The sequence below is a fragment of the Dromiciops gliroides genome, chromosome 2 (assembly GCF_019393635.1).
Source record: "Dromiciops gliroides isolate mDroGli1 chromosome 2, mDroGli1.pri, whole genome shotgun sequence".
Classification (NCBI taxonomy): Eukaryota; Metazoa; Chordata; class Mammalia; order Microbiotheria; family Microbiotheriidae; genus Dromiciops; species Dromiciops gliroides.
The window spans coordinates 268,638,127-268,648,936 of record NC_057862.1 but is presented as its reverse complement, the minus strand read 5'-3'; the positions used below and the strand labels follow the sequence as shown (position 1 = coordinate 268,648,936).

Sequence of the window (10,810 nt, the reverse complement as noted above, 5' to 3'; positions counted from 1 at the left end):
CTTAGTTTAAAAAGGCCAAAGTCTCCCACTGCTTCCAGGGTCATCTCCAGTAGTCCTGATGAATATCTTGCCACAGAAACCAGATGGCTCTCAAGGAGGGACTGAGGCTGGTGACTTTGCACAGCCCTCCCTCACTTAAATCCAATTCATGGCAAGTCATGACATCACCTCCCCATGTCACGGTCCTCTTCAAGAACAAAGGACAAACAAGAACAACAACAAATTCCAGACACTGATCACTAGGCCCTAAGGCATTTTCACTGACCTGGAAAGTCCATGAACTGATATTTTAGTTGTTGTCATTGTTGTTGCTGCTGCCACTATTGAACACTAGGTGACACTAGAAGCAATCTAGAAAAAAGAAGCCATTTAAAAAGAGCAGTAAACAAGCTGCTCTTGAAAGCTATTCTGAATTAAAGGTGAAATTATTTTTCATCTACATGTGCCTTTAAAATGTGATTCAAACTGAATTGATACCTTATTTCAAAATCTGTCCAACTCAATTAAAGGAAATCCTGTGTCACTGTGGTCTCTGCCTCCACCCTTCTCACAACAGGTGCTATGAGGGTTAATGAAATGATAGCATCCCTTCAAGTAAAGAATGTTATCATTCTTTTTATATGGAGAGTTCTGCTATGATGTCTCCAAAGATCATATCAATGTGTATGAAATATCAGACTTGGGTGCATTTATGCAAAATAATTAGAATTATAGAATTGGTTAAGGTCTTAAAGAAAAGCTAGTCCGATTCTTTCATTTACAAGTGAGAAAGAAGGGGCACTGAGAGATAAGGTTAAAAAATTAAATTCAGGGTCACCAAACTTATGTAGAATTGGAACCCAGTTAAACTAAGTCTCAGTAAAAGATTCTTTCCTCCTATGCAGCAATTCTACAAAAACTACAAATATGTTATAAACCATATAGTCTATTTCCTAGTACCTATGTATACATACACATATACATATAGTATATTTACTACTACCTAGTACCTAGTAGCCTCTAGGCTGTGTGATAAAGAAGCCCTTTTTATCAGTCATGGGTACTTATTTAATTGACTGCTAAGTTGGAATATTAGGCATATACTAAAGGGGCTATCCCCACCTCCTCAGGCTTCTCCTTCTTGCTGGCTTTGAGGTATGAGGATGACTAGTTTCCAAGGGCCAAGGCAAAGGGAGGGGGACTTTCCCTCCACCTGCCAACCCATGAACAAATGGCCTCCTAGTGTCTGGGATGGGGCTGCCTGCTGTTTGTGTCTGGGCACAGAGCATTGTGAGATTTCAAAAGACTTAGAATTCTCCCTCTTCACAAACAGTGGAGCATTGAGCAGTTGCAACAGAAACTGCAGCAGCAGAGGCAGCTGCAGACCTTGGAACGAAGGAAGGAGTTGCCCACAGAGAGAGGAAACCAGTGGAAAAGGGATACACTTGGCATTGATTGGACCCAATGGAGGTGAAATGTAAAAGTAACCAATGAGCTGCCCTGTTACAAAGTTCCCAATGAGGCCTGCATATTAGCCAGTCAACTGACTGTAATCATTCTGCGAGTCTTTCTTGCTTAGCAGTTCCCTTCTAGGGTGGGCATAAAATTGCCTGTTCCATATCTGATTCATGTTTGTACCTGGATATCTTTTTTACTTCTATTCCAATCTCTCTTCCCACCTCTACTGAAGAGGACTCTTTAGACTAAAGCCAAAAATACAATTAATTGTTTCTCAGAAATCTGAAGTGAGATGGAATTGGAGCACTGGGGAGTTCAGTTCCCCTACTGAGGAGATGGAAGGCCAGAACAATAAACCAAGAACAAACTGTAATGGTAGGTAAATGATAGGGACTGGCTAGCAGTGCCTGTGCTAGATTAATTAGAAGTCATTACTACTTCTCTGAAGTTTCACAAGATCATAGAGATAAAATTGGAAGGGGATCTCAGAAGCCATATAGTTTAACCCTCATAATTCACAGATGAAGAAACTGAAGCCTAGGGAGGTTAAGGAACTATCCAAGAGTCACACAGATGACTAAGCTTCCAGAAGCAGAATTTGGACCCAGGTCCTTTAATTCCACAGGCAGTGTTCTTCCCATTGTACCACACTCATATTTTTAATATATTTTTATATTTTTTACTTTCTTCTCCTTCATCTGTACTAACTTATAAACCCAGCTTCCCTACATTAGAAATGTATAAGAAGCACTATAAGAACATAGAGAAATTTTTGCAAACACATTAATGGCCCTCAAGGACACAATTTGAAGAGGTCTGATCTAAGTTGTTAACCCACTGCAAGAAGCAGAGTGATCCAAGTGGGAGAGAGGACTTTGTTTCCCCTCCTCTAGCTCTGTTATAGACACAGAATGATGAGGTATAAATGTGTTAACACACTACTATCTGTTTATTTAATATGAATACCTTTATCTCTGAAGCAGAAGTGAAGAATGACTAACAAATAATGATTGGTCATCCCCTCTACACCATTCCTGTGACCCCTAAATGATGCAGTTGGATATTAAGAGCTAGTTTAGACTAGGAATCTACAATGAACAAGGAATTCCAAGAATCACTCTAGTGGAGGAGGAGGGGATTTCTCCTCCCCACCCCCCCACCTCCATTGTTCAAGTCATCTAGCTGAATAAATACTTCACCACATCCAGCAATTTGAAAGTTTGTTGGTTCAAGAGAGTTTGAAGTACAGTTGAGATGATCCAGCAAAAAGCAGAGATACATATTCTCCAGACAGACATGGGAATAGAGGCATTCTAAGTTGGAAGTAACTTTGATGTCTCACAGCAGAAAAGAGAACAGGCTATGAACTCAAAAGAAAGCTATCCCTGGCTATTAAGAGTCACTCTGGAGAAGAACAGTCCCTAGGACCCCAGCTATAGATATGGGGGTTGGGGGATGGGGAAGGCCATGAAGACTTGACAAAGAGAGAAAGTATATCAATATCCTGTATTACTAAAAGCATGAGTTGCATTGGTTATGTGTGATCCCTACATGTGTACCAAATTCTCATTGTACTCTAAATGTATGCACCCTCTTCCTTTTAATAATAATAATTGTCACCAAGTGTGCCACAAGTTCATGAGGGGAAATGTTTTATAGCTCTAGTTCTTACAATGCCATTTTAATAAATTCCTTTGCTTTGATCTAATTGTGTCTTCTGACTGACCATTCATTGGAAACACACTGGTAGGGGTTTGTGAGCTCTAGGAGCCTGCACTCACAGGGTACCACGGAATCTATGGGAGTAGTAGTTATGTCCCTGGGGACCTAACTTGCAATTTTGTGAGGATTAATATGGAAGAATAGCTCAGAAGGGAGTGCTACACCAGTTTAGATATTTTTCTGGAACATGGACAGGACCACAACTTAAGGGTCAGCTAAGTGGAACAATGGATAGAGCTCTGGACCCACAGTCAGGAATACCTTATTTCAAAATCTGTCTCTAGTTGTATGACCTTGGGCAAGTCATTTAAACTCTATCTGCCTTGGTTTCCTCATCTGTAAAATGGAGAAAATAACAGCACCTACTCCCCAAGGTTGCTATGAGGATAAAATGATGTAATATTTGTAAAGAGTTTTGCAAACCTTTTTTTTTTTTTTAAGTGAGGCAATTGGGGTTAAGTGACTTGCCCAGGGTCACACAGCTAGTAAGTGTTAAGTGTCTGAGGCCAGATTTGAACTCAGGTACTCCTGAATCCAGGGCTGGTGCTTTATCCACTGTGCCACCTAGCTGCCCCTTTGCAAACCTTTAATTGCTATGTAAATGCTAAGAAGTCCTTCAGAGAAGCCACTTGTGATATCTCTCTTGTTTGTGCCCCATAGTTACTTCTTACATATTTTTTTCTGTATACATGTTATTTCTCCCAATGGAATATGGCTTAAGGAAAAATACTATCTTTTTTTCTTCGTATCTTGAATACAACTTTAAAAATTGCTTGTTGGATAAAGGATGGATGGATGGATAGAAGGATAGATGAACAGATGAATGGATGACGTTTCCCATTTTCTCCATTACCAATAAGTGAAGCAGTTAGGTTTTTGGTGCTTTACAGTGAAAGGGGGTGAACACCAAGTATAAACAACATTTGAGGAAAATATTTTTTTAAGTATGCTATCACATACCACTCCTCCCCACAAGTTACCTGACTTAAACATACTCTTGGTCTTAGTTAGCATATAGTGTTTAGATATCATGTTTTTCACAGACATCTGTTAGCATTATTCTTTGAATTACATCTCCCCAACATCCTTCCCTCCCCCAATCCTTTTTACATGATTAAACAAAAGTTTTAGATGAAGTAATTAAGCTATCTTTATAGCTTAATTTGCCAGACCTGGATTAATATCTGCAAAACATGTTGGGTTAATTGCAATATCTATAACCTCTGCCTTCAAAAATAAACGAAGGGGCCCTAAACACTTGACTTTATTTTATTACTATTTCATACTTAACAGTTTCATGTACAGTGAAGAGTAACTCAATAAGAATAGTTATTAGCATTGAAGAAAAAAGCTTATCAGTCTATATTCCCTTTCTGTCTAGGATGTAGGGCTTGCGCAAACTCTATCAGGCCACAAGAAGTATTTTTCATTTGAGAATCCCAAAGCACCTAGCTTTTTAACTCTTTGTCAGAATTCCCAACTATGAAGATAAGAAAAGTAAAGAATCAGTAAGCTTTATACTGCAAACAGAGAAATAGAATCTAAGATTCCTGTCTCACTCCAACCACTAGACTACACTTTCACACAGAGGAAGTTTGGTGGAGTGGATCCCTGCATGCAACCATCATTTCCATTTTTCTTCTTTAAAAGACTTCCTTTTAAAGCAAAGACCAGTTGAAATCATTATTTCATTAAATCATTAAAAATTAGCCATGGAAAGTATACTAAAGAAGATGTATTAACTTCTGTTTTGCTGCTATAATCTAAGGACCGACCTCTGGGCCTTTCCATCTGACTTGAAGCTGAAACTTCCTACACGATTTGTCTTTCCCTATTAATAGAATTTGAACTTCTATAGAGTAGGGATAGTCTTGCTTTTCTATTTGTATCCCCAGCGTTTAGCACCACTGTACTTTGCACTTAGCACTTGAATGTTCTGGGGTTTTTAAAAAAATTCATTTACTGATGTATTCATTTCTGTATGGTTGAAAGTTTGGGGTGTCAGAATGCATACAATATAAAATTGATAAAGGAAAAGTCTAGGGGGAGGGGGGAACATGAGCCAGAAAATGGGGGAGGAAAGGTATTTTGCAAATTGGTAGGATTAGAGTGAGTCTGGGCTGCAGGGAAATACCTGGGGGAAAAGGAGGGGACATGCAGGGAGGACTTTCCAATGTCTTAAGCATTCATCAAAAAGTTCCCTGTGAATGACCCCGGTGGTTCATCATAGGGAGTTTCTCTGTTGAACCCTCGCACGGGCTTTAGGCTTTTTTCCCCCTCCTAGGCAGGACCAGACTAGTTCTCTCTTTTTGCTCTGACTGGCTTGGAAATTCCCTGCGCCTAACCCCGCCCCTGAGAAATCCCCTGCCTGAGCATATAGGTCGGCGGCGCCACCGAGCTCTCCTTCAGTTGTTCGACTGACGGTTTGACTGTTCCAGCGTTGCAAGAACAAGCTTGAAGAGCCTCCTTCCTCCTCCGCCCCCCTCGGCTCCCTTCCTGCGCTCGCTGGCTGTTTAGAGCCCTGTAAAGAGACGAAGCTAGTGGGTTTTGAGCAGCGCCATGTTTCGTCCATTAAGGCAGCTCGAGGAGGAGAACTCCCATGATCATGGCATGGAGAGCCCCCGGGACGGGCTCAAAAAAGAGAGGATTTTGGATGATCGCCACGATAGCGGCCTGGACTCCATGAAGGACGAAGACTATGAGCTGATGGTGAAGGAGCTGAAAGAAATCCGGATCCAGCCCCAGGAGGCGCAACCTGGGCCGCCCCAAGAGCCTTGGAAACAGCAGGTCACCGAGGACGGAGACACGTAAGTGCCACCGCATATACCAGGCTGTTAAGGATAGGGATGAAGATATGTTGGGGGGCGGGGGGGAGGTGGAGGGGAGAGGAGGCAGCCTTCAGTTGGTTGCAACTCCAGAGCCGAAGAAATATGCACGTAGCTGCAGGGAATGCCAGAAAGCCTGACTAGCATTTGCGCGCTGCCCGAAAACTGAGCCCGGGCACCACGTCTTATTCCTCCCTACCCTTAGGAGCGAGCAAACGTAACTTTCATTGCCTCGCCTTGCCCCCCTCCCCTTTTCAAAAAACGTACGAAATCCTTTGCCCTTTGGGACCGGATCTTGGCAGAGCCGCAGGGTGGGGGACATAAAGTCCCAGGTTGCATAAGGTAGCCTGGGGGAGGGGGAGAAGTGTGCTGGGACTTTCTGCGGGGCTTGGCCTTGGGCCAGGGGCGCCGCGGGCCCCTGTTGGGAGGGGGAAGTACAGGGCGTTCCAGTTGCTGGGGAAGGAGGGGCGGGGCCGGGCCGGCGCCAGCCTGGGAGGGGTGGGGGAGGGCCCGGAAAGTCCCTGGGGTAGTGCCAGGAACACTCAGCTCATAATAACCTCGCGGAAAACACCGGCCACGGCCTTCAGAAACCCCAACTTTGCGCAACCCTCCTTCCTCCTTCCTCCTTCCCCCTGCACCTTCCCACAGCCCTGCTGGGCATCACTCACGGCTGTGGGTTTTTTTTTTTTCTTTTTTTGCCCCATGCTGCTACTTCAGGTTTCTCCACTTGGCCATCATTCACGAAGAGAAGACCTTGACTTTGGAAGTCATCCGACAAGTGGCAGGGGACTTGGCTTTCCTCAACTCTCAGAACAATCTGCAACAGGTGCGTCCCCTTCACAAAGCACGTTTTGTCCCTCCTTGGCCCCATTTGAGAGGCTTTGAATCAACAAGCGTGTTGGTTATAACCCAGAATGGCATAAACGTTACTCAGTCCTTCACTTGCCTCTTTGGTAGTAGAATTTACATGAGGAAAGGACCTTAGAAGTAGGTCTAGTACAACCCTCGTCTTAAAGATGAGGAAATCGAGAGGTTCAATGAAGTAACTTAAAGTTACTTACCTAACCAAAAAGTAAACCCAAGATTTGAACCCAGGACCCCGACTCCAAAAAAGTGCTACAGTGATATTGAAGCATGAGAAATTTCTCCATAGGTAACATTTACTCTTGGGCTTTGGGTTAATAGCTTTGATCTTAATAAGGCAGATTGGCAGTCCCTAAATCTAGCTAGGGAAGTGTTCACTTTTAAGGGAATCCCAGAATGTTTTTCTATGACCTGTGGCTTAACTGTTTTCTTTTCTTTATTTGATTTGTAGACTCCTCTTCACTTGGCAGTGATCACCAAACAGCCAGAGATTGCTGAGACACTCCTGAAAGTTGGCTGTGACCCAGAGCTCAGGGACTTTCAAGGGAATACACCTCTGCACCTTGCTTGTGAGCAGGGCTGCCTGGCTGGTGTAGGAGTGCTTACTCAATACTGCCAAACCCAGGACCTCCTCTCAGTGCTACAATCCACAAATTATAATGGTATGACTGCATCTCCAGTCATTCTCCCTCTCTCTAAGGGGCAGTGAGGATCTTAAAAAGGCCCTGGACACATTAGAATTTGGCTTACTTTAACCAGTTTAATACAGAATCTAAGCCCCAAGGTTGGGAAAGAACTTGCCTAGTGTCTAAAAATTTGATACCCTTTAAAAAATGTCCTTTCTGGCTCCCTTATCAGTTTAATTTAGTTCAGAGAACTTTACCTATTGGGAGGAAGACTAGAAGTCTGGGTTCTAAAAATTCAGAACACGTATAGCTTAACTCCTTTAAGAAAATGAGATGAAAAGGTCCTTTTCTGGAAGTAGCAGGAAATGTTAGTGTTAATGTGAATGATTACATATATTTTCCTTTGCTATTCTTGCAGGTCACACGTGCCTCCATTTGGCTTCCATCCATGGCTACTTAGCAATAGTAGAACATTTGGTGTCCTTGGGAGCTGATGTCAATGCTCAGGTGATTATAACACCTTTTAAATGGTCATATGGCAAGGATGCAGAAAAGTATTGTTTTTGTAGCCCTTGTGGTCAAACCCACCCCCACTCCCCAAATGTATTTTTATTTCATATATAGATTATAAGCATCATAATTTCCTTGGATTACAGGAGCCCTGTAATGGCCGAACTGCCCTCCATCTTGCTGTAGACCTGCAGAATCCTGAACTGGTATCACTCCTTTTGAGGTGTGGGGCTGATGTGAACAAAGTTACCTACCAGGGTTACTCTCCATATCAACTCACTTGGGGCAGAGAAAACACTACTATTCAGAAGCAACTGGGACAGTTGACCATGGAAAACCTGCAAATGCTTCCGGAGAGTGAAGATGAAGAGAGCTATGACACAGAGTCAGAATTCACAGAGGATGAAGTAAGTATTATTGCAACACTTATTGACCTCTTACAACACCCTGTAAAAAAAAAAAACCCCAACCCTAAATTAGAACTAGGATAAGTGTGGCACATTGGATCTGGGTTCAAATCCTATCTCTGCTATGTATTTCTGGCCTTTGTCAAGTCAAGGACTTTTCTGGGCCTCAGTTTCTTGTGCTTCAGAATGAGGAGATTGAACCTCTTAGAGCTCTTCTGGCTGTAGATCCCATTTCTTCCTTGTTCCCTTGGGGCATAGTAGCCCTTGGGAGTAAAGAGGAAGAATACAATTTAGATTTATCAACTCTCTATACATTCTGTTTCACCCTATCAAAATGTCACAAAAGTGAATGTTATATCAAATCTTTCTCTTAAACCAATATCTTCTACCTATAAAAATGCCCAAAGACTCACCCATGCCCTAAGGTAATTTTATAACTTTGTTTTGGCTTAATCTGCCCTTCTTAAGGGCAAATATCTTTACCTTTTTAAAAAAAAATTGTATAATGGAGAATGAAGCCTGAGAATTACTGAACTCCTTTCCTTTGAAGCTCTAAACATTAACTTGGGGGCAGCTAGGTGGCTCAGTAGATAGAGCACCGGCCCTGGAGTCAGAAGTACCTGAGTTCAAATCCGGCCTCAGACACTTAACACTTACTAGCTGTGTGACCCTGGGCAAGTCACTTAACCCCAATTGCCTCACTAAAAAGAAAAAACAAATAAACATTAACTTGCCTTTTTTCTCTCCTTTCAGGTACTCTATGATGACTGTGTGATTGGAGGCCAACGGCTAGCATTATGAACTGAACATAACTGAAAGAGCATGAAGCTGCTCTACTCTGTATAATTTGTAAAAAAGATATTTTATTTTTCTAAAAAATTTTAAAATACACACAAAAAAAGTGCACACAAAACTATATAGGTTGGCCTGAAACACATTATTGTAACAGAAGGGTGTCTCATATCCTGTCCTTGTGGTGAAATCTTGGTGTGAAACAAGGAAGAAGATTGGAAATTCAAAGAAAATTTCCTAAGAGGCGTTTGAGGTTTTGGGGGAGTTCATCCAACGTTTGGTTTGCCCAGAAGAATTGAATCTTCATCACCAAGTATTCAGCTGACTTGCTCCATGGATTCTAATAGCTGACCACAGCTGTTTTCTGTGATCATTAATAGATCAACTAAAAGGAAAATCTTGAGCTCTGCTCAAGATTTGACTTCTGATCCTATCACCATGTCAGTGATGATTACACCCTCTTGTAAATAGTGTATATTATGTTTATGTTGTTGGTGATGTTTTGGTACTTTTAAGATGTATATTTATTAAATGATTTCTATATGCAGGATCATCCTAGTTGTTGGTGTTTTCTCTATTCTCTTTATAGATGATAGAGGATTCACATCATACCCAAATTAATCCTTGAGTCAAGGGAGAGTACACATTCCATAGCAGGGAAGAGAAACAGTTAATTACAACCATCAGGCTACCCTAGTTCCATTCCTAATTCCATGCTTCTGAGAAGCACTACACACACCAGCTATCTCCTTTTGGCAAATGATGGGTAGCAGGCATGTTGGGGTCAACGTGAGAATGACAAGCAATGGCCTATACTTTTCCTAGTTAGAGGAAACTTTATGGGGTTTGATGCTTTTGTTCCCCTACATTGCTACCACTTTGCAAAAATCACTACCACCCACCTACTGCAGTGTAATGGAAAATTTAGCTTTTGTAGCTGAGGACCTGTTTTTGAATCCCAGCTCTACTACTTAGTACTTGTGTGACTTGAGGTAAGTCACTTAAACTCTGAGCCTCAAATTACTCATCTTTAAAATGAGGGGGTTGAGGGGCACCTAGGTGGTGCAGTGGATAGAGCACTGGCCCTGGATTCAGAAGGACCTGAGTTCAAATGTGGCCTCAGACACTTAACGCTAGCTGTGTGAACCTGAAAAAGTCACAACCCCAATTGCCTCACCAAAAACAAAACAAAAAAAAAATGAGGGGGTTGATCTAGAGGATTTCTAAGGTCTAAATGTATAGATTTAAAGATTTTTAGATCTAAATCTATAATACTTTCCTTGTAACAAAGAAGTACAATTAAGCAAAATAAACCCAATACATTGAACACATCTTGACAGCCTCATTTCATACCTGGTGTTCATTACCTCTCTATATCCCTAGGTTTGATCATTACCATGTAGGGAACTTTAAGAATGACATAGTAATTCATATTCACCTCTAGGAAAACTTCAAAAGTAATTGTAGGAAATTTTAGTTTGGTAAATTTGGTAAATCCAAATATAAACCTTAATAGAGGAAATTAAAAGGTAAAGGTTTTTGTACCTACAATGCTGACAAAGTAGATGCTTATATGCCTGTTGACTATACTCAGTCTAAGTAATTTCGTGAATAACCTCTCAAAATA

General features: G+C 41.7%; 1 protein-coding gene across 1 annotated transcript; it reads left to right on the top strand.

The window, feature by feature from the left end:
• Nucleotides 1-5,538: 5,538 nt before the first annotated feature.
• On the top strand, nt 5,539-10,250 carry NFKBIA (NFKB inhibitor alpha). Its single transcript, XM_043988924.1, has 6 exons — nt 5,539-5,966; nt 6,702-6,810; nt 7,300-7,510; nt 7,893-7,981; nt 8,131-8,391; nt 9,145-10,250. Exons 1-6 carry the CDS (start codon nt 5,719-5,721, stop codon nt 9,190-9,192), a joined length of 966 nt encoding a protein of 321 aa, XP_043844859.1. The 5' UTR covers nt 5,539-5,718; the 3' UTR covers nt 9,193-10,250.
• The last annotated feature ends 560 nt before the right edge of the window (nt 10,251-10,810 follow it).

Coding starts and splice junctions, on each gene's coding strand:
- NFKBIA (XM_043988924.1), top strand. CDS start 5,719: ATGTTTCGTCCATTAAGGCAGCTCGAGGAGGAGAACTCCCATGATCAT. Junction 6,811..7,299: donor CTCAGAACAATCTGCAACAG/GTGCGTCCCCTT, acceptor TTTGATTTGTAG/ACTCCTCTTCACTTGGCAGT. Junction 7,982..8,130: donor GAGCTGATGTCAATGCTCAG/GTGATTATAACA, acceptor CTTGGATTACAG/GAGCCCTGTAATGGCCGAAC.